The sequence below is a fragment of the Rissa tridactyla genome, chromosome 4, assembly GCF_028500815.1.
Source record: "Rissa tridactyla isolate bRisTri1 chromosome 4, bRisTri1.patW.cur.20221130, whole genome shotgun sequence".
NCBI classification, from domain to species: domain Eukaryota; kingdom Metazoa; phylum Chordata; class Aves; order Charadriiformes; family Laridae; genus Rissa; species Rissa tridactyla.
This window is the reverse complement of record NC_071469.1, coordinates 17,028,385-17,052,228: the sequence shown is the minus strand read 5'-3', so window position 1 is coordinate 17,052,228 and position 23,844 is coordinate 17,028,385. Positions and strand designations below refer to the sequence as shown.

Sequence of the window (23,844 nt, the reverse complement as noted above, 5' to 3'; positions counted from 1 at the left end):
GCAAGCATTCTGGGGTGGTTTTTTTTGAAATCCATTTACTACTTGTTTCTGCACCTCACGGACATGCTGCTGGAGTGGAATGAGTGCATTGCAAAGCCTGTTTCTCAGGAAGAGCTGGTGATTATGTCATTGCCAGAAGTTTCAGAGGAGCAATGGGGGTGCTGATGGTGGACGCAGAACTATCCCCACTGTCTTTTTATGGTGATTGTTAGTTGTTTTGAATGGCACCTGCTCTGTAAAAGAAGGTTGACTCCCCTTGGGACTTGCCTGCAAGACATCTTTTCTCTGTTTGAGTTTAGACCTAAGAAAACACATCAGAAAAAAAACTTAATAAAAACATCTAGCTGAAAATAATTGGTTGTCATTTTTTCCTGCGAGGGAGGGAGAGGTGTTTCTAAGTGGCAATAAAAGTATAAATACCATCTGTATGCTTTATGCCTGATTTTTCTGGTTTTAAGAATAACTTTTGGATTATGTTTTGACACCTACTGTGTACACAGACAGTATTTCTTATTCTTGGACCTACATAGTTCCTCCATACTATGTTTGTATTACAAGTGAAAGACACAGTGTGTATCCAGGACTTCACAGCAAAGTTTCCTCCCTTGACTTAGTAGTCGCTTGTCCTGGGTAGCAGGGGATTGCTTAATGCTAAAATGTGGTATATTGGTTGAGGTTATTTTTTGAGGAGTGCCTCACACATGACTCTGCTGACTTGCTTTTACCTGGATGCTGTCTTGTATCCTGGTGTCTTCTAAGAATGTGACTTAAAAGTATGCAGATGTTATTATCTACATGCAGTTACTACTGCAGTTATCTACACCTCATGTCCCAGTGTCAGAGGTGAAGTCTGGGTATCTAGGTGGTCTTTGATTTGGAAAGATCAGCTTCTAGTAAAACGAATCTCCGATTTCAACAGGACCTCTGTAGGAGAGGGTTCTTTCAGGATTTAGCCCTTTACGCTCTTATTCTTCAGGAGACTTCTTGATTGGGTTTGTGATGCAAAGTGTGTTGGCATTAATAGAAAGAGTTGTATTGGTTTCTGTAGGCTTTGGATGAGGCTGTGGATGAACTGGCCTGATGCTTACAGTGTGAGGTGCTTTAGAAGTAGATGAGAGATCATATAAGCCTTGGAGTCAAAGCGTTGTATCATCTGGACAAGGATACATTTCTGGCCCCTCCCTTAGCAGAACTTGTAAAGAAGGGAAAGTCCTTGCAGTTTGTTAGAGATGGATTTCTTTTTACATGCTTTCATGACCCTCTTTACCCATGTTTTTGTTAGGCTTTGAGTGGTATGTTGGACGCACCATCTCTGAGGCTATGACGAACTGTTTTTTCCAAATTATATGTTCAGTTAGCCCTGCTTTGTGGTAGGTATGACACATTCAGCAGTCCTTGGCAAATTAGTAAGGGTCTCTGCCTTGTACTCACAAACCTTTAAGCACTCTCTAAAATTCTAATGAAATTGGCTGATTAAATGATTCTAGCTGAAGGCATTTCCCATATGGAGCAAATGGTTCCTAAGGGAGCTTAGTTTATGGATTGCCCCTTTTCCTTACATACTAAAAGACTTTATGGTGCATGCCCTTTGGATACCTGGAAGGCTTCAGTTAGATCCCAGTTCCTGTATGCAGGCAATAAGCAAAAGCAAGTGGATCAATAACAACATAGGAATATCTTTCATCTCCTTTCCATGCTTCCCCCCACCCCACAGATCAGTGGCTTGATACTTCCTTTATGGATGAACATCACATCATGGTCTTTTAGAATTTCTTTTCAAGAAAAAATATGTGTAAAAGCCCTGAATGATTCTTGGACACCTGATAGTGTTACAGCTTAGATTTTTCACTTATTTTTTAGGATTCTAGTGCATAAAGAATGTAAATGATAACCCCAGAGGACTATCTGTCCTGGAGTAGACATTGGAACTGAGCTACTATGTGACAGAAAGAACTAAGTGCATGTCAGGTGGTAAGTAAGGCAATGAAGATCAGATGTATCATACTGTCACTTCATTACAGATGAAAAATACAGTCATACATTCTTTCAGAATCTGTCCTAGTCTTCTTGGAGAATGAAAGAAACAAGGAACAAAAGAGAAAAAAAAAAAAAAGGAAAGGAAGATTCATTGCAGGTTGTAAATATTTTGCAAAGCTCAGTTAGCATGGAAGGTACTTTTCCTGTATCTTATTATATTGGACTATATCTTTTAATCTAGTTGTGGTTCTCACATCATGCAAAGAGTCTGGTTTGCCTCCATTACCTGCTTGATGTCTATGAATCATGTTTTAACTAGGATTTCTAAGGAAGCCTAAAGGATTGAGCCTTTGTCTCCAAAAAGCTCCTTTTAAATCCAGTCCATAGCTGTCTCAAACATATTTTTTATTTATTTGTGCTAAGCAGTAAGTTAGTTTTGTTTAATCATCAAGGAAGTGGGTGTTTTGAAGTCATTCTGGACTTGTTTCTAAGCGTATTCTGTCCCTTACTAGAAAGTGTTTTCCGTCTGCACAATGAGGGCTCTTAGAGCTACTGGACTTTGGACTTTCAATCATGCATCTGGTGTAGATAAACCTTTTTTCTTTTCATTGGTTAGAAAGCTGATCTATTTACCTTCTGGTTATAGCCTAAATATGCCTTAATGCTGCACTGGTCCAGCTTTTCGTACCATCTTGCAGGTATAGATGCCTTGCAGACTGTTGCAGTCTATGGTTGTTTTTGCGGTACAGAAGCCAGTTCAGCTGATGCAGGTGTGCCTTTGCAACCAAACTCCACACTGTGAAGGAACCCCAGTTTATGGAAAGAGGATGCTGAAAGCCTTTATTAGGGAGCATTTGGAGGCCAAAAACCTGTTCCGTATGCAAACAAGCTGTAAGGTGAATGGGTTCATTCCACCAGCTATATGCTTTACTTCTGAAAAGCCCTTTGTGAGCTGTGACCTTTTATTACTTATATAAGAATCCTGAGAAACATAAGTAACTTACAGATATCTGTCCTGGGTGTTCACTTTCTCTTTACAGATTAGATACAAGTCGTCAGCTTTGGCCAGCTGATAGTCAATGCTTGCAACTCATTTGATGGCAGAAAGGATGAACTTTCATAGAATCATAGAATTGCCTAGGTTGGAAGGGACCTTTCTATAAGCTGAGAGTCATGCTAGTGTTCTTTACAGCTTTTGTTATATGGTCTTGTCCAGATCCTTTGACGCCAGTGTTAAACCTGGGCCATAAAATATTGGTTTTATTTACTTTTATACTGAGGTGGTGTGTAGGTGTACGAATAATTGGAAGTCTCATTATGTTAGTACATGTACAAACAAGCAGTAAATGGCAAACATGCACTTTTTGCCTCAAAGCACTTACTTATATAAAATATCAAGAGTAAAAACGATATTTTATGTTATCGTTAGATAGATAGATCTAGATCTAGATCGTTAGATAGACTATATTAATTTCAAAGGAAGATGTAAACACAATTCTGCTGGTTATACAAAATAATGAATTTAGAATTCACTTTGCAGAGTTTATCAAATTTATCCCTGCAGAGAGATTTGTAATAAACTGTAGTTTAAAGTACGGAGTTAAACCATGAGTGAATTTGATCCATCCACCAACATAGAAACCACACACACTCCCTATTTTTAACTGGGTAGTTTAAAAAAAAATTATGTGCCATAAATCCAGTATATGATTCTTATGGATACGGAAGTATCTGTATAAGAAGTATTTAACTTCTTATTTCCTATCCACCAATATGACTGCTTTAGGGGGAAATGTGTGAATGGTTCTGGTAGACAAATGCTTTTTTCTTTTTTTTCTTTTTCTTTTTTTTTTCTTTCCTCCTGGTTTGTATGGGACTTCATTGCTTCCTCTTTTGTTTTCGCTTCAGCTTTGACACTGCCCTAAGAGAAGCATTCCCCTCTTTTTTCGTTTCTCCTCATATCCATTGAATTCTGCTTGGTCAAAATATCACGTGTTCGTGCAGATAGCCTTCAGGTTGTTTGTCAAAAAGATCTTTAATTCAGCAGTAATACTGGCTTACTCTTTCTATGTGGGCAATACAATGGGAAGTTTTTCAGTTTTGTTTTTATTGCAGAATAAGGCGTGGGTAGTTCTGCCTTGCAGAAAAGCTTCGCCTGGGAAAACCTGATGTGGGAGGGGAGAAAGAAAAGATCAACGATCATTTATCATGTGACATCAAAGTGGAACAGTTCTAACAAAAAAAAAATTGTGGTAGAGCTTTCCAGCTGAATGTGAGCTGAAGGTCACTTACTTGCCTTCATGTTAAAGCAATAATGTCAGCATGGAAGAATTGGTAAAGTACCATGCAAGAAAGTCTATTTGTAATAGGCTGCCTCTGGCAAACGTGCTTGCTGGAAAGGTTACCCTGAAAAGGCCTCAATCTGAGGTGGCTGAACAGACTGGTTTTGTCAGAAGAGGCAAAGAAAATTAGAAAGTATCAGTGCTAGTAATTTGAGTGAAGGCTCAGGAAATGATATGAAATGCAAATCCATGTCTTTGAAGTTGACAGAAGATGCTCCAATATACGTTTGAAGTAAAAGTCATTGTCTAGGCATTGTCACAGAACCATAGACTGACCTTTGTTTCAGTTATGGCTAAGAAAAGGCTATCATTCTGTTCAGCTGTCACAAAGACAATAATAAACTTCAATATTGCAGAAAATGTCATGTAGAATGTGGCCAGAGTTTTAGTGCCTGACTTGAACAATCAATAAAACACAAAGGAAATATTGCCATTTACATTGAAGGGCACGTGAGCTAATGAGAAACTTCTAACGCATTGCTTGGTATGGGTAGGTTGGAGGGCAAATGTTAAACCGGTGTTCATTTTCAAATTCTGAAAAATGCCTTGGGAAGCTGTTAGAATGTGTTTGTGCCAGCCAATGAAAAGGGACGGTGAAACCATAAAATGATGGACTAGATTGAAAAACAGATATTTTAAGTAACTAGAAGGCTATTTTTTTCACAGAACTGTCTCACGTTACATTTTGCATGTGCTCACATCCAACATAGCACATGAAGCAAAAAGCTTGCAGAGCGAAATAAAAATGGATGGTGTTCCTGGAGGCTTGAAAAGTTTTGCTGTGGCTGTGAGACATAACTGTGAGCTGCCGTGGTGCGGGTGGAAGACAGGATACAGATAAAAGAGGTCACATGAGTCTGTGGGGATGAGCAAAATTAATGTGCTATTTTTGAAGGAGTGTGCACTTGGGTTGACAGTTTGAAGTTGAGGTCTTTCAGTTAATTCTTTATTAAAGCAAGTTTTTTCTGCACAGTATATACAAAAATCAACGGTGTAGAAAATTAAATTTATGAAAATCTCAGTCAATCTCTGAACAGCGTCTAAGAATCAGAGGGTGAAGAAACAGAGGCAGTTTGCAGTGCCAACGTGCACTGCATCTACAGATTTGCATCTACAGGGACCCTGATTTCAACAGAGTTCAATTAAAAATCAGCTAATTCTTTTTGACAAGTATCTACTTGGTAAATTATCATGTACTGGTTTTAGTTATACGGTCCTTATTGCTTTAGTACAGTTTCTTTCAGGATTATATAAGACAGTTGCTTTCAAGGAACTTTAAGAAAGGTATTGGCTATCTGTAATACATGACAGAGTAATTGTTTCTTGTCGGCCACATAGTAATCCCTGTTTCATTTGATGGTGTTGCACAAATAATTCTGATGACTTCAGGGAGATTTCTTACAAAAAGAAGAATGAAGAAGTGAATAAGGAAGCCTTAGTCTGGCTCTGTGTGGTTTATACTGCTTCTGTTTGAGAAAAAATATAGCAAAACACTGTCAGTGGAAAGAACGTTTCTGTGGGAACATAGTGGAAGGAAGAAGAGATTATTTTCTTTACTTAATGGTTTGACAAATACAAGTTGAGAGACTGTTCATTTAACATTTGAGCTTTCGTTACATGGACATTCCATGATTTCACTGTAGTATTTATAAACAGTATTCAGCATTTCTAATGAATGCTTGATTCAGAAAGAGATTTGTGCTTGTGAAATGTTTGTATAGAAACATGAGCAGAGTTTGGCTAACCATATGCTTGCATGTGGAATGCAAATAGAACCATGAAAAAAGCCACTCTGGCGTGAAAAATCCCACCCATTTTCTTGTAAGATTATTTTTCTTCCTGTTCCATTACAAATCATGAAGAAGTGGCATTCACGGCACACTAGAGAAGAGTGGTGAAAATGTCAGTTACAACAAGCAGAATCAAAAGAAATGTAACCATGGCTGGAAAGTTTAGCATTTACCAATGAATTAAATATGTATGTAACATGTATTTACCATGTTTTATATGCTATATGGGGTAACATGGGTAAATACTCATAGCAAAACTTTCTCCTTGTCAAGATCTTAAAGGAAAAGCAATGACTTGGAAGGTACCGTTCGGAAGATGTTTTTTGTGTGGCAGCTGTGAGTTTTTCCTGGGTTTCCCCAAGGATGTACATCTGTGTTCTTCCAGGTGCATTCCACCCTGCCTCTTTCTTTCCCCCCTAAACACTGTGTTTCCGGTTGCAGTGACAGAATGGTTTGTGGGTTTTTTTTCCAAATTTATAAGATGAAGCTTCCTCTTGTTTGTTTGGTAATGCTGTACTGTGCTTGCAATAAAAAAATAACCAAATGAAGTGGAATGCACCTGAGTTTGGGCTCACTTATTCATATTCATTTCACCACACCAGTTATTTGTTTTGGTTTCAGTCTTTGGACCTTAATACAAGAACATCACTCGAAAAAGTTTAAAGACTTACCAAGAATCGTGAGCACATCTTGTCAGGACATTGGAGCATACTTAATATGGTACGACCCAGGAATGCTAGCAGAAGTAGACAGCTGTATTTCAAAGGTGGATCGCAGAGTTTGTTTTTCAAGACAGTTTCTGGCAGTCCCTAGGGAGACTGGAATCCTAAATCCAAGGTAAAAGTACATTTACTGTGTCTCCTCCACTACTATACAGGCAGCAAAATAGTATCTCTGGTCTGTCACTCTCCTCCAAGGATTATTCAGGACTGTTCTGTCAGTTAGTCTTTCACCATTCATATTAGAACAATCTTCCCGTCATGCTCTTGCCTGTTTGTATGTAGCTCCCACCTTTTAAGCTTGATCTTCAACAGGAGGGACTGTCACAGCACTGTGACCATGTGCTTTATCTTAAACCACTCTTTAGGTTAGAGTGAGATCTGGGTGGCATCATCTTTCTGTCTTTTTTCCTGATTTCTGATGAAGAAAATGTGGGCATATGGACCTGAGGAGAGCAACAGCAAACTCCAGTTACAATCCTGCTCTGGATGGTTGTAGGGAAGAATCACAATTGTAGTTTGTTCCTGCTGTGCAGTTAAATGTAGCAGCCTATGCACATGCACCATGACAAAAAACAGGTGGGCTATGGTGGGATATTCCCTGAAATGGCGTTTCTTGGATTGGCATGTCTACCTGTAAGGCCATGTTCCACCTCTGTGGGACATGAGGTTATATTAGGCCCTGGCTAGTGCTGTAATACTTCCCCCTATGGGACTTTCTCAGCTTTTGTGCAGGTACAGCTATCATAAACATTGCAGTTTAAGACCTGGAATGTTGGGCTGTCCTCAGACTGCCCAGTTTGTAGTAATTGATGTTCTCACAACTGCACCTGTGTTTCCTTAATTGTGAGTGACAAATAGACACACATTTGTGTTCTGTGTTCACGGACACACAGTTAAAGGAAGCAAAGGCATACAGTAGGCCGCAGTTTGAAAAGTATGCCAGTCTCAGTTTCAAAAGCAACTGTGCAGTATTGTCTTTCAGTGTGAAATATACTCATATTTTTAAGACACTTTTGAAAATGGAACTAAGGCCCATCTTTTGAAAAATTATTAAAGTTGTTTCAGCAGAACTAGGGTCCTATCTGACTGGATTGGGGATTTTGAAAATTTCCCTAGACCTTTAGAAAATCTGGCCTCTTGATGCCCTAAATCATTTAGGGAGGAGATACCCATTGTCATGTTTCCCACCAGAAAAATAAATCAAAATCAATGTCTGATTTCTGCAGCTTTGCCCTTGAAAATTTCCATGAAGAGCTCACAGTGGCAATTGGGAAATGACAATCAGAGAAAGGTTTAATGAGATTTTTTTCCTGCTTCAGAGTTCAGAGCAAGGTATTCCAGAGGAGAGAGGGGGAAGACTCTCTGAGGTTACTTAATCCCCAAGAGGAAGGAAGTTTTCAGTGTACTGCACTTCTTCCATATGCTGCCTTGTTTGATTTGAGCTACTGCCAGACACTGTTTTTAGTCTCCACTCAGTCCTTCTGCCAGGCTTTCACACTCCTCCTCCTCCCGTGGGCTTCTCTTCTATGGCCTTGTATTTATTTTCCTTCTTTCGTCTCTTTTCTCATCAGATATTCTCATTTCCGTTATTCTCAAACATACTCACACCTTCTTTTGTCGCCTTCATTTTATCTTCTCTTTTCTGTGCTTGTTGCTGCTAGTCCATTGTCTAGCTTAACTTTCATTTTTCATGTTATCTGATGGTAGTGGTTTTGTAGAACTTGGTTTAATGTCATAGAGCAGACATTTTAAAGGTCAAAAATACCAAAGGACCTGTTTTGGAGATGTGGGATCCAAAATGGTGCAGTGTTTTGAATTGGGCACGTGGTTACATACTACATTTTGTGTATGCCTCATGGTTACTGGTAGTGGACTAACTGGTTGATTAATGGACAAATTAATCACATAACTATATGCTGAAATAAGCTGAAAATCAGCCTGGGAAAAATGCTAGCCATTTTTGAGAACAGAACCTTGCTGACATGCCTCTGGTTGCAACAGCCTTATTAAGTCTTTTTTTTTTTTTTTTTAGATGAAGCAAGCCACCCTTTGGAAGTCTAATGTCTGTTGTCACAGTATCTCAAACCTCTACTGCTTTTGGAAATCATGCTTTTTAGATCTCTGCCTTACCAGTTTGCAGATTGAGGTTTCATGCTTTCCTTATGCCTGCTGGTGACATCTCTGTCCCCATGGGGAAAATGCAAGACACCTCAATGAGAAAATTATTTCAATAAAGATAGCATTATGAAGAGGGTGGGAGGGGAATACCATCCCCAAGAATTAGAGGTTTTAATGATGGAATGTTTTCTTCATTGTATCACAGTTCCCTCTTAGAAAAGAAGTCTTGTGAACCTGAGACTTGCTTTGTCTTTGTGCATCTTATCTCTTTCCTCCTACTCACGATCTCTGATCTTGGTTAATCTGGATCTGCTCTGCATGTTCAGAGGGAAAAGTTCTTAAAGGAAAGAGGAGTGACTGCAAGGATTGAGAAGTTATCAAAGCTGATGGAGAGCAGGTGTTGAGTCCTGCTCAACTGTCGAAAAGCAGTGAGGAGCAGTCTCCCAACCATGCTGCCTGAGAAGATTTGTCAAAGCAGAGGTAATCATAGTATCATCTCACCTGGTTGTTAGATTTCCAGCTGCAGTGTGTTGCACAAGGAAATCTGGTTGAATGCAACCTGTGAGCAGCCCTTTCACCAAAAAGTGAGCCTTCCAATTGAGATCTGGCTATGTTGCAAAAAAGAGACATATTCAAGCATGTTATTGAGGGAAAGAACAGGAAGGGGAGTCTATCTCGATGAACCTTCCTTAGGAGCATTCAAAGTGGAACTGAGGAGCTTCAGCTCTCAGATTTAGTGGAGAAAGGAGAGATTCTGGCACTCTGTGAGAAGAGCTCTTAGGAGGAGAGAAGAATTCAGTAAATATTGACACGTTTGACTTTTTTGGGGTGCATTTTAGCAACATCTGTCAAGCTTCCTTTAAAAATACCCAACCAGCTGTGGTTTAACTGTGGATATTTTCCATACTTACTTCCCAGCATAAGGAATTGCCATTTAATTTCACAAACAAATCAACCAGCTTATTAGATTAATCTACCTGCTCATGGAAATGGAAATCCAGTAGATTGAGTTTGTTCTCATGTGGTTTGCCATCATAGCTTTCTGGTTGTCATCAAAGCTTTAAATAGCCTATTCTGTTCAGGTTTTGTGTTGTACTGTATTCTGTATAATTTCATCCCTGAAATGGCGCCCACCACTACGATATGTGCTTGCACTGGGTTGTTAGACTGTTCTCACCATGGGATCTGAATGCCTCTTCACTGTAGTCTGTTTGGCTTCTTGTGTGCTTCACCCCATGCTGTGGTAGCAAGCTGCCTAGATATTACTATATTGTGGTTCTTTACACCTACCAAAGAGCATAAATGCTTATCAGGTGTCCTTAATAACATGAATCTAGCATTGCTTTATTTTCAGCTCAGCTGTTTAGCTAGAAGAATGTGTTATTTGAAAGAAAAAAAAGCAATTTAACCTGAAACTAAATGGCCAAATGGAATTTTATTTAGTCCTGACAATAGAGCCCATTGGCTGTTGATGATTGCCATCATGGCACGTTTTAAGTGAGAACAAACATACTACCGCCCTCCAATACACACAGGCCTTTTTTCCTAACAGATTTATTCATTAAGCATATGTTCAAAGACTACAGCTATTGCCACTTTTAAATAGAACCAGTTTTTCGTTGCTTTTCATAGATACAATGCCACAGTGTTATGAAAAACCTATTAAAGTTACAGATTTAATTAACTAGCATATTCTGTTAAAACTCCTTTCTGCTCCAGCAGTTGTTTGACAATAGGCAGATAAATACTGTATGTTGGAGACTGACCTTCAAATGACAGTCCAAAGTTGCTGCTTTGCAATGTCTTTAGCAGTTTGAATGCCTTTGTCTTCCCTATACGTATGTTAAAAAGGACTCTTGCTTCTGAGCCCAGAAATAGGATGGGAGGTGGTTAGGCTGCAAGTTGTGGGTGGTCCCAACTTCCTTGCACAAGCAACATTCCTGCTTAAATAGGTAAAATTTTCATCTGATCAATTTTGCAGGCTTTCAGGAAGAGGGATGGCGCTCCTGAAAGACACTAAATGTGTCCCATTTTGTATGCCTTCTGTGGGAGACAAAGATAAATACAGAAAGCTTTTTCAGAATAGGTCATTTTTCTTTCTGTCATGTTCATGCAGGGGCTCTCAAAATGGTCCCTTTTAGCACCCTGCGTGCTCACTGTCCTGCCATGTGCTCACTAGTACTAGCAGGTTCTGAATGTCCTTTGCCAGGGTACTGAAGAGCCTGTGCTATTTTCGTAGGTGAAGCTTCCTTTGTTCGTGAGGTTTTTCTACATGCTACTAAAGTGCTATTCCTGTTGGATGCATGCATGGATTGGGTGATGCTAGGTCTTTTCAGTTGGTGAGACCATTTCAAGATCTATAAAGATGAAAGGATAGACTATAATGTTATAATTATCCCCCAAAAGTAGGACTTGTTACTTCCTGGTTACATCTTTTGTCTTTTGTGTCTCTGCTCAGCATATCTGAAATAGATCACAGTGCTTCTACCTGGGCCATGCATAAAATGTAGCTCTTTCTTGTCCGTTCTTCGTATGATCTTCCCAGCATAATTAATGCTATCTTCAGGAAAAAGGACGACCAGAGTGTGTTGCACATACTTGTCACGGGGAGTTGAGGGGTGAAAGCAAAAAATCTTCTAGTAGAATCTGGTCCCTGTGGAGGAAGACAGAGGTGGGGTGGGTTACAAAGCGCTGCATTGATCCTTGGAAACCAAGAATGAGATTTTTCAAGATTACTCAGTGCAGGTTTAACAAGCATATACCTCAGTGTGGGAAGAGACTTTATATGAGATGTTTGGCATCTTCTGGTAATGCAGATGAAGTGTTCTGGATAGCATAGCAGGAATATAGTGGTGTGGATGAAATCTTGCTTTCCGTTGGCACATACTGTCACCCACACTTTATAAGGAATACGCTATGGAAGGCAATTGACTACCCATATTTCAAAATACATTATAAACACAGCAGTGTTTCAACATTGAGACAGAACAGTGGGAAGGATATCTTTGGTGCCTTTGTGGTGACCTGAATTATAAATGTTATGAAATCAGGAGCTCCTGAAAAGGAAGAAATGCTTTAATCAAGGCCTGAGAAAACAATGTTTTTGAATAGAATCATAGTATCTTCATGGTTGGAAAGGACCTTTGAGATCATCGAGTCCAACCAAACAACCTACAATCTCTGCCACTAGAGCATGCCCTGAAGTGCCACATCTAGACTTTTCTTAAACACCTCTAGGGATGGTGACTCAACCACCTCCCTGGGCAGGCGGTTCCAGTGCCTGACCACTCTTTCAGTAAAGTAATTCTTCCTAATATCTAATCTAAACCTCCCCTGCCACAGCTTCAGACCATTTCCTCTGGTCCTGCCATTATTCACCTGGGAGAAGAGGCCAACACCCACCTCTTTCCAACCTCCTTTCAGGTAGTCGTAGAGGGCAATGAGGTCTCCCCTCAGCCTCCTCTTCTCCGAGCTAAACATGCCCAGCTCCCTCAGCCTCTCCTCATATGACCTGGTCTCCAGACCCCTCACCAGCCTGGTAGCTCTCCTCTGGACGCGCTCCAGCACTTCATTGTCCCTCTTGTACAGAGGGGCCCAGAACTGAACACAGTACTGGAGGTGAGGCCTCACCAGTGCCAAGTACAGATGCACGATCACTTCCCTGCTCCTGCTGGCCACGCTATTACCGATACAAGCCAGAATGCTGTTGGCCTTCTTGGCCACCTGGGAACACTGCTGACTCATGTTAAGCTGGCCGTCCACCAGCACCCCCAGGTCCTTTTCTGCCGGGCAGCTTTCCAGCCACTCTTCCCCAAGCCTGTAGCATTGCTTGGGGTTGTGACTGAAATAGCCCCAATTTGTGTTGCATGGATGAGGTGGTAAAATAACTTGCTCTATTTTCATTCTCAGAATAGGAGATACTATGAGACCTTTTATACCTGTAGCAATGGCAGGTTTTAAGTGTATCTACTTGGCAGTTCTGCCCATCACAAATGCAGCATACCTGCCACCTGCTTCCATGTAACATCAGTTCATATTCAAGTCCGCTCCAGAATGGTCTTGGTCTAAGGTATTGAAGAGCATTTCCGCACTGTTTGCTGGAGTAGAGAACAAAAATCCCTAGGCTGGCTGACACAAAGCTGGCCCTGAGGCTACAAGTAGAAATGCTACACTCATGCAGGATCCAAAATGATGTCTTCACAGAACTTTGCTTACCACTTTGCAGACCTGCTGATTAATGTCAACTCTTGCTAAGGTAACTCTGTGTGGTATGAAGTACAGTCACCATAGATCAAGCGTAGCCTTGGGATGTGTGCATCCATGAGAGGTTTATTTCTTTGGATTGTGTTGTAGAGTGAAGCTCATGACTGCAGGCAAGTAGTGCAGAATCCTCCCAGAATAATTGCAAAGCTCATCATCAGCGTGTGCTTTTTTCATCTCACCTTCTCTGACATAGATCCATAACAACTTGTGCATGTCTGCTTATCTATCTAGACAAAACATTGCTCTGTGCGTGTTCCCTCACTGAGAAGAGGATGAGAAGGCAAGCTGTTGTATTTTTTTAGTTCATTATTTCAGGCTGTGTATCCATGTTGATGAGCACAGTATAGGAACCCATATAGATTAGACACAAAGCAGACTGTTACCTTCCTCTGTGTGCATCGTTCACTTTTTTTGCTGCTATGTGGTTAGCTAGGGAGAAGGAGAGATTAATGAGACTGTTATACTTCTCACATTTTAATAATCTAAGCATGCCCCTAACACAAAGGGACTACAGTTACAGAGGCAGCAGAGCACTGAACTGGAAGCAATGATATTTAGTTGTACAGGCTTTGGATTTGGGCCCATAATGGAGTAGCCCTGGGTGGAAATAGCACTCTAGTACAGAGATAAAATTGAGTGTGGATTTAGTGTTTCTAGATGTCCACACCCTTATCTATACAAGTGCTTATTCTGGAGCCTAAGTTACAGTCTCTGAATGATACCGTTGCTTTCTGAGGAAACCAAGCAGTGCAAGCATAGCCTTTTCAAATGCATAAAAGGAAGTGAAATGCGTATACTTGGGATAGTACCCTGGAGGCATGTATCAGGTTTGTGGCTGAAGATGATTGTTGAGACTGGTCTTGATATAATTTACTTTGCTCAGGAAAGAGAATGTCTTTGAAACAAATATTGAATGTGATAGCAGCCTTCCTAAATGTTTTTGCTGAAGGCTTCAGGGCATAAGATTTTAGTCAGTGAGTGAAGCAGGCTATACCCAAATGAATGACATCAAAATGTTCACATTTGAACCTGGCAGGAAGCCAGCACATCACTTATCTGCTTCAAGGTCCAAACCCTCTCATCCATCGGAGCAGAAAGCTCTATACCTATAGAACACCAGGCTAGTAAGTCATTGAAGAGAAAATAGAAACACACAATGGTATTATCATTATAATTGTAGGATTTATTAATTTATGAGAAGAAATATGCTTTTTTCCAAGCAACATAAGTGTGCTAACACCAATTCAGATGGTAATAGTATGACTAGTAAATACTTTAAAAAGTGCGTGAAATCAGAATGTGCTTGTTTCTTTTAGTTCTCATATTCACTCTTGTATCACAGAGGCCATTTGACTAGTTGTAAATTACTGCTGCTATTTTTTGGTTATGCATTCAGGACTCTTAAGTATATCCTGTAGTTAAAGGCTAAAGGCACAAAAATTATATTTTGGGTTTGGGAGGGGAGAGTTGGTTATCCTGTTTCAGAAAGAGAAATCCACCCTGTACATCTCAATCTGCAGCGTTGTTGTGCTGTTGACAGTTCTTCCTGGCTATGTTGTATGTGCAAGGCTGATTCATGAGCAGTCAAAGCCGTAGTTCTTTAACTGTGGAATTATAGAGCTGCTTTGTGGGTTTCCATTTTCAGTGTTAAAGGAAGTTTGCAGGCTGGGAGTAATTTGGGACAACTAACTCCACTGAATGTCAACTTGCACTCTGTTTACAAAAGCTCAAGGTATCTCCAAAATTATCACCAGGCACTTGAAAACTTTCACTGAAGAAAACAGCATAACAAAGAAATGTAATCTTTATTAAAAAAAAAAATAATTAATTGTTAAGCAGTAATCAGACAGACCTTCTGTAAGGGGTTTAATAGGAAAGGAGGAAAGAGCCTTGCGCAAAAAAAAAAAACAAACCACCACACAAAAGAAGCTTTGAATAGAGCCCTGATTGAAAGATGGCAAATGGTAATTATGTGTGGGTGTGATAGAAGTTAATATTCACTGTGTCTGCCCGCTGAGGGTCTGCATTCACTTTTTAAGAGCTGTAATTTGACACCATATTTAATATTTTAATTGTTTTGAAGCAAACACTGCTTGAGGGGCCCTAGCTGCAATGAGAAATAGCATATCCTTTAACTTGACATGTTTCACAGGAGACAAGGAAAAAGGACAGTGCTTAACAACACATCTCGTGTTTAAGACCTGTAAGCATTAGTAGAGCCATTAAGAATAAACCTCTTGTGTATTTGATTTAATAGTGGGAGTACGATTTATGTATGGACAAGGGCATAACTAATCTTGCATTGGAAAGAGTAACTCCCCCATTATTAGTAGAGAGACAGCAGTTTATAACAAGTATTGAAGGAGAATCAGACCCCAGCAGATGGTACAGTAGCTATCATATACTTGCCATATGGTTGCTTTATCTCACAGTCCCTTACTGGCTCTGATGGTTCCTAGTTGTTCTTCTTTGCTGAACTGGGAGGCCAGTCTTTCTAGAGCAGAGAGCCTGATGATTATGTTTTCTTCTTGCTCCCATGTAAGCGAGGCTTACACCCGATCTAGAGTGGTATCAGCCAAGTGTATTGGGAGCTGCCTTGACCTTGCAACTCTGTTGAGTTATTATGGACTGGAGATTTGGTGAGACGATCAAGTTACTTTCTCTCTTACTAGATGGGCTAGGTATATTAAACAGCCAATAACACTGTTGTAGGCCTCCAGGTCTGGGAGGAGTACTGTCTTGAGCATCTGGTTTCTTCCAGGAAGGAAGAGATTGATGGCAGCTCAAACAAAGTCTCACGGCCTCACCCTTCAGTGAAACAAAGTCTCTAGTGGCAGACTGCATCCTTTCTTTTTCAAGGATGACTTCATAGACCGGAGTCCTGTCTTGTGCTTTTGATTATTTGGAACAAAAAAAGGAGGCAGGGAACTTGGAGAATGTTTTGAGTTTTGCTTTTTTCTTTCCCATATAAAAGAAATATGGGAAATATTATTTTCCCCTGCAGTTATCATATTTTTTCATGAAATATTTCTTGAGCAACATGATGATGAGCTAGGAGGTCGGGAGTGGAAGTTGATATAGAAAGGCATGTTAATGCAACATCATTAAACTCTTCTCAGGCTGGGTTTTGTCTTTTGTGCTTCAGGCCAGTACAGTGCAAGCGCATTTTCAAGCAAACAGTCTTGCACCAGAAGAATTACTGAGAAGCAAGGCTGAACATTGCCTAAGAACAGATTCTTTCTCACAGGGAAAAACAGGCTTACTTTTCGAATTGCTAATTCTGCTTAATAAAACAGAGTCCTTATTTAGTTCCTAACAAACCCCTAGTTTTTCTACTGAATACTAACAGTAGCAGTAGGTTAATAATTAATCTGAAAATTAAAGTTGTCCTGGTTTAGTTTGAAAGTCAGTTTCAGAAACACTTTTTCAGATCATTGATTTAATAAACTAGGAAGCTTCTAGGCATTTTGTTTTTTCATGATCTAGAATCTGTACTGTCCAGAAATCTAATTATGGAAAAAATTACTACCTAAATAATTTAATTACATGTATGTTTCTATATGTACAGCCCAACCTAAGAGCAATCTAGACCCTCTGTAACCATGACAAACATGTATCCCACCACTGATAGTGGAGTCCCTTTTCTACATAAGAATTTAATAGGTAGTAGGAGATGTTATGCTCCTGTTACGCTTGGGTTTTACAGAAGCTGCAAGAAAATGGCTAAGATTTTCTCTTTATCTTCTTGCATGATGGAAGTTGGAGCTGGTGGGACGTTTTCACTGCAGCAGCTCACCTGAAGATGCCCTTAGGAACCGGGATCTATCCAGATGGTATTGGCACTTATCATTGTGGCACTTCCCTGTGACGGCCAGTCAATTACTACATGTATCTGTTGGACTGCTGAAAAAATCACAGCAGCTCGAAAGCTCTTCTAAGTTACAGAAAAGAAGGAAATCTCAAGGCCTGGTCTGAAGCCTGAAATCTGCAGAACATACGAGCAAGCACATAACATCAGTGACTTACTGGGAATCGGATGAGGTTTGCAACTTGTTTGCTGACCAGTCTCCTCTTGTAGAAGAAGAGGGGGAGGTAGTTAGTCTTGCAATCTGATATTTCTCTTTTCCATCCCTCTCTAGCAGCTTGCAGGCTTCCTTTTATATGTGACCCTGTAGTATAATAATAATGGTCCTGGGTGAACATGAACATTTTTTCTGACTTCACCTCTTTTTCTCTCCTCCTACCCATCCCAGATGAAGTGGCAGGTGGACTGAGTGGGAGCAGTGTGAAAATGAATGCATAGAAAATGTGTGACTCAGCAGTTCAGCAGGGAGCTGCTGAGTGGAGAGGCAACTATTCTTCTCACACGCTCTGGCATCAGGTTCCTGTTCCCTGAGAGATGAGAACAGGCCACTTATGGGTGGAGCTGTGCAGCCCACCAGCAGGCAGAAGGGGCTGCATATTCTTTTCAGCAGAACTTATTTCAAGTAGCGAGGAAAGTTTTGTCTCCAAGTTTGTTAAAAATGTTGCCAGTGAAAGAGGAGAAGGATTGGGCTAGTAATACGTAAACCTCAGTTCACTGCCTGGCTTGCTCACAGATTTTCTGCATGGCTTTCCTCCTTGCTTTCTTTTTCTCTTGATGCATCTTCCCATTTTGGTAATCAGAGTTTGACTTAAGCAGCAGCCAGATTCTACCAGCTGAGCTTAAAAGGTGCAAGTTCCCAGTGCTTTTCCTGGGTAGTAGATGACACCCATTTCCCTGCATTGGTCCTTAGAATGGTCCACCCATTTCTGCACTGTTTCAAGAACTGCACAGAGAACATTTGCCTTTCTCAGAATTAGGCTGCTGGCTTTAAGCGTACTAGCTGACACTCACGGACATGCATGTGCAAAGGAAAATTGATGGTATTGCTGGGTTGTCCTCTGTCACGCAAGAGTAAATTAACATTTTTCTCAGTCAATATTAGGGAGAGGCCATTGCAGTGTCTTTCGAAGTAGTTTTGTAATGATGCAAAAAGTTGTAGTATTTTAGTATCAGTTTCTGTGCTTTTCTGGAATGAAGCAGATTTTTCTCTCTAGACTAAGCAACAGTAGGTAGACACTTTTTATCAGTGGTTGTACTTCCTAAAACCTCAGTTTTAAAGCTGTAATGTGCATTGTTGTCACTGGATTTTCCAGACTTGTGTTCCAGAGTTCAATCTTTCAGATGAACTTTGTCCCCTCTGGCTGATATAGATAACATGCAAAAAAACCCCACCATCCTTCACTCCCCTCCCATCTCCACACCCATAGAAATAAATAAAAAAAAAAGAAATGCATGGGGTGGTGTTTTCTTGAATCTTCAGAGAGCCGGAAATGGTGTCACTTGAGAGCTCTTGAGCAGCTGCATTCTTCTTGATGGACATAACCCAGGAATCAGAGTGAATTTAATACCAATATTCTTGGCTACTTCCAGTGTGATCGTTTTAGCAAAAACATCCAGCTTTTCCAGATACGATCCCTGAATGTTAAAAATTTCAGTTGTTCCCCACACAGCTATGAATACCTGTAGCTTGGCACAGCTAATTCTTACAGTCCAGGGTGGATACACGTAGTTCAAACTGAAAGCATTAGAAATTATAAGCTGAATTTTATCTCAGAATAAGTAACATAGGAGGCTGACAGTCAAGTTGCTCGTATGTAGACTAAGTCTTGGTGAAGAGTTTTCTACTCCTCTGTAACGTGTCAGAGATGGTATTTACAGTTGCTTGGACCTCTTACTTGGATTAATGGTATGTCAGGTTTAATTATTCTTTAAGCTCTGTTACAAAGAGGGGACAATGAAGTCTGCAGTTACAGTTTGTGGTCCTACAGAGGATCACTGGATGAATCTAGCTGGCTTCCAGTTAGATACCAAAGTGATTTTAGAGTTGCTTTGGTGCCTTGCAGTGTTTAGTGGTAAGCTTAGTGGGATATGTGGATCTGTTTGGGTTCTTGCTAGTGTTTGAATTAAGCTATCTGGTATGTACTGAAGTAGCCCTCTATGTGGTTTTGAACATAGCAAATGCAAGATCTACCAACCACAAGTTCTTGGCAGCTAAAACTTGGACTTTTTCCAGAGTGGAATTGGAAGGATTGAGGCAATTACATTGTTGTAAATCCCCCCTATCTCTAGTCAGGCAGGAGTAGGTAGCTGTAGGGTGCATTTGGGAATGTTTTTCTTTGTAGCTCTTAATCTGCATACTTTTAGGAACTAGTTGCTCTCCTCTCAATGTTTTATTCAGCCATTTGGAAAGGGTACGTGTTTCAAACTTTTGTAAACAGAGCAGGTCAGGGATCAAGTAGAGTAAAAGTAGTCAGTACCATATCATGACTGGGAAGGTCAGAAAAAAAAAAAAATGGAGGATCCAGAGAGAAACAGATGCATTCTTAGGATAACAGCAAGTGTTGGAAGTAGCATTCCCAGCTTTCAACACAGCTCATTAGATCTTGAGTGTAATTTTTAACGTAACTTTTCAGATGAGGTAGGAGTGCAGAGAGCATCAAGAAAAAAACAGATTTTCCGAGGTAGTGAATTGTACCCATCTGTAAACAGTAATGGTGCAGCTTCTGTCATTACATTTAGCTCCTTAGTAGCTGAGATTGGCTCGTTATAAAGAAGTTCAGTATAAGTTTCTGAGTTGTAGAATAGCGACCCACCAGTTGGTTTCCTGCAGAGAGAGGAATGTAAGTACACAAGTTGTGTTTGCCGTGCAAGTATCAAATGTCCCCTTCCTCTTACCCACTTCCTTCCATACCATTGCAGTGCAAAAGAAAGATTGACTTTTGGTCCAAAAGCATATTATTCTGTTTCCATCCTTCTCGTACTGCAGTGGCAAGTGATAAAGAGAATGTCTTCCCAGCAAATACGTTTCTCCTTGATTAGATGAGCTGTCTTTTTACTCTCCAGCACAAGCTACTTCTCGTTCATGTGCACTCTGAGGCAGCTCATTCAGTTTTGATGTGTCTTGCCAGCATCTGGACTTGCCTGCACTCAGTGTGTCTTACGATCTGCAGATTTAACAAGGTCTTGACCAGATTCATGAAGTACAATGCCAGGGCTATGTCCTGCTTATGCAATTTAGGTGCATGTGAAAATAACCAATTGATTTGCATAGAATAGAATCATAGAGTTGCCTAGGTTGGAAGGGACCTTTCAGATGATCTGAAGCATCAACCTGACTGACAAAAACCATCACTAAACCGTATCTCTAAGCATTATGTCTACCTGTCTTTTAAATACCTCCAGGGATGGTGCCTCAACTACTTCTTTGGGCAACCTGTTCCAATGCTTAATAACCCTTTCAGTGTAAAAATTTTTCCTAATATCCAGTCTAAACCTCCCCTGGTGCAGCTTGAAGCCATTTTCTCTTGTTCTATCGGCTGTTACTTGGTAGAAAAGACTGACCCCCACCTCACTACAACCTCCTTTCAGGTAATTGTAGAGAGCAATAAGGTCTCCCCTCAGCCTCCTTCTCTGCAGGCTGAACAACCCCAGCTCCCTCAGCCACTCTTCACAAGACTTGTTCTCTGATATGGGTCTCCATTTGCAGACACATATCAGTAGTATACATTCATCTACTGTTCTCTCATCAATAGCAGGTCTCACTAGCAGTTAAATGGAAATCAGAGACAGTGATTTTAGTAGGTAGATGTGTTTTGATATCTGAAGATGTAGAGGCCATATGTGGATTTAGGACTCTGGTGTGAAGTGTTGGTAATCTTGATGGGTGTGAAGTATTGCTGGCACGTTCATACTTTGTAAAGCTTCCACACTGTGGGCCTTTCCTATAAAGTAAGTTCTTGCCGTGCACAGCCATAATGAAGATATAGGCAGGTTCAGAGGGATATGTATCTCCACACAAATAAAACACATATGGGACAATGCAGCTGAGCTGCTGTGGCTTGTTGACTGCTGTAGTCTGAGAGTTGGCAGAACAGGTGAGACCCGTTTTTCCCTCATAGCTTGTGTGTCTGGCAGGTAGTTCCACAGAACTCAGGGATTCCACCGTGAATGAAGAAGCAGCCACCATTAACAAAATTTGTATTTCCCAGTGAAAAGGCAGTACCACCCAATCCTCCAAAAGCATAATTCCCACAGATAAAAGGTGATGGATTTAAGTAAAAGTCTAATAACTGTATGAGCACTATATTCTCATTGGGGGAGGGGTGTATATTGTAGTTCTATTATAAAATTGCTTTTGATAAAGAACAAGTCTTTTTTGATCCCAAAAATACATTGTTAAATTGAATCTGCCAACTGAGTTATGTCGATTCCTTGAGCATTAGCACCCATGCACAAGAGGGGACACAAGTTCCTTTTAAAGTGCTAACTTCATTAGGAAATGCAGCCAGGATACGTGGTCCGGGGAGGGATTGGTTTTTGTTTTGTTGTTCTCTGAAGGCTCTAAGTATGAATCATTTGAGTTACAGAGCTGCTGAAGCCTTGCCAACAGCAGCATTCAATTGGATCATGGCATGTTTGTTACTGCAAGGCATTGTTGACTTACTTATCATTACTACAGTGCCTTTTAATGTTTCAGTTAAGTCTGGTACTCTAAGCGCATGCTTTTCTGCAAGAGTATGTAGGTATTCTTGTTCTACTCTTCTGCCCTTTATGTACGCGCATATGAAGTCAGAAAAAGAAAGAGATGGAGGCACAGGGATTTTAAAATGGGCATTGTCTGAGCTACAGAAGCCAGCTGTTACCTTGTGAGTGGACAAAGATGTTTCCCTGTATAGTTTATTACACAGCAAAGTGTTGTGCCATTTATTTTTGGCAGCTTGTACTGGTGGCTAGGTTTAAGGAAAGAATACAGTACGAATGGATCACTGGTTTGATCCAGAAAGTTCCTTTCCCTGAAGAGCAAGGATGAGGTTAAGTTTATGGTGCTGTTTTGAAATTTCAAGTTGCTTTAAACAAGCCATATGGCTGCTACAGATGTCAGAGGCCTTTTAATTCTTATGCCAAAGGGTTTTTTTTCTAGCAAGCATAGCCCTGCATCAAAGCAGAAGTACTTGTGGAACTTGAATCCCAGTCTCCATGGGTCAGAAATTCAGGAGGATATCACATGAATGGTTAGCTTTCACTGTCAGTCAAGTCATTTAGCAGAGGAGAGGCTTCATTCATTCCTCCTGTATGTAGTCATCCTTGTCATGACCTGTGCACTGACCTTGACACAAGAAAATTTTACTTACGTCTCACTCATTTATTACATATTCTGTGCACTGAGAAAAACCAGGGCTCATTAGGGTAAATAATATAAGAATATAGGATTGCAAGATGAAATGTGAATGGTAATTGAAGTGTTGTTTAAAGCTGACGTGTTAAATCAATACAGAGCCCTAGGTGGGCATCATGATGTTTGTTAAAATCTAATCACTTGTGATTTGGAGTAGCAAATTTTTGAGTGGACTTTAATTAACCCAAGGTACTTGCTTTGTATACCCAAGATATGAGTCTTAATCTGTACATTTATACATATGAATTCAGACAGTTCTCCATTACTTTAGTTCTTGACCTGATGCCCGTATTGTCTTTTACTGTTTTAGTGAAAATACCTGTTGATAATGGTTGAACTGTATCAATTCAGCAGAGCTGGAATCCTGGGCTCCTAGGTCCGTAGACCATATCTCTATCTTATACAGTGAAAATAATTGGAAGAAGGAAGTAGTCTATTGTCCTTCATATAGGACAGTCATAAGAACGAGAATGTGACTCCTACAATTGTACAGCTGTTGCTAGACAACACTGGAATACCAGAAACTGGGCTTCTGGGCTGTGGAGAGGCATAGATCCCCATGGTTACAGACACACAGTGGTCCCCTAACTTCGACGTCTTTGTTCCAGAAGGCGTATTGCTAAGTGGCCTTCACATCGTCCTATTAGAGTCAGGGTTCTGTTTCCAACCTAGACAGAAGTGACCTTGTAAAATCTCAGGCTGTTACAGATATGAAAAAAAGAAATTCTGTTTACCTGCTGCATAAGGCAGGTGAATGAGCTTTTGGTCAGTCAAAAAAAAAGTCTTCTGAAATATGAAGTATTATGCCATAAAAAATAGTTGAAAGCTGGGCTTGAAATCTGCATTCCCTGTCTCCTTGTTCTGGTTGTCTTCCCAAAAATGTTTTAGTTCTGCTCTGTGTGTATTTTATCTTGATTTTTGGGGAGGGGTATCTAAGAACGGAAGTCATTAGGATTTGGAAAAACAGTAAATAGCTTCATTCACCATTCTTAGGAAAGAAGGTGCATTATTTAATGCAGATAAAGGAAAAGTAGGACTTAAAACATGGTTAGTGAAAATGGAAGGTTAGAGACCTTAGGAGCAATATAATAAACTATATGTAAATAGATTTTTTTTTTTTTTTGGAAGGTTTATGTCTCAGCCACGGGTGCGTGTCTTCTTGTGTGAATAGCAAAAATAATTTATGACGTCCAGATTCTGTGCCTGCTAAATTCCTAATTCCTATTCCAAAACACATCAACTTCCTGCAAAAATAGCAGAAAAAAATGGGAAAACATTAACAAGGGTTTTCCCCTCAGTTGTTGTCCATATCCAGTGAGACCTGAAGCAGTTTGGAAGCTTGAGAATTTTCAACTTTAACTGATAAGTTTTA

The 23,844-nt window shown here is 40.2% G+C and overlaps 1 protein-coding gene across 5 annotated transcripts in view; it reads left to right on the top strand.

Annotated features, from left to right (window-relative positions):
• PTPN5 (protein tyrosine phosphatase non-receptor type 5) overlaps positions 1–23,844 on the top strand; it is an 89,753-nt gene that overhangs the window by 22,610 nt on the left and 43,299 nt on the right. Inside the window, exon 1 of one of the 5 annotated variants that reach the window (XM_054198911.1) lies at positions 9,277–9,429. The exons of 3 other annotated variants lie outside the window; for them this stretch is intronic. In XM_054198911.1, the coding sequence (XP_054054886.1) occupies positions 9,399–9,429 (31 nt within the window). In that variant the 5' untranslated portion in view covers positions 9,277–9,398. Of the gene's footprint in view, positions 1–9,276; positions 9,430–23,844 lie in introns of those variants that run through there. One more of the 5 variants, XM_054198907.1, reaches the window with a different exon arrangement.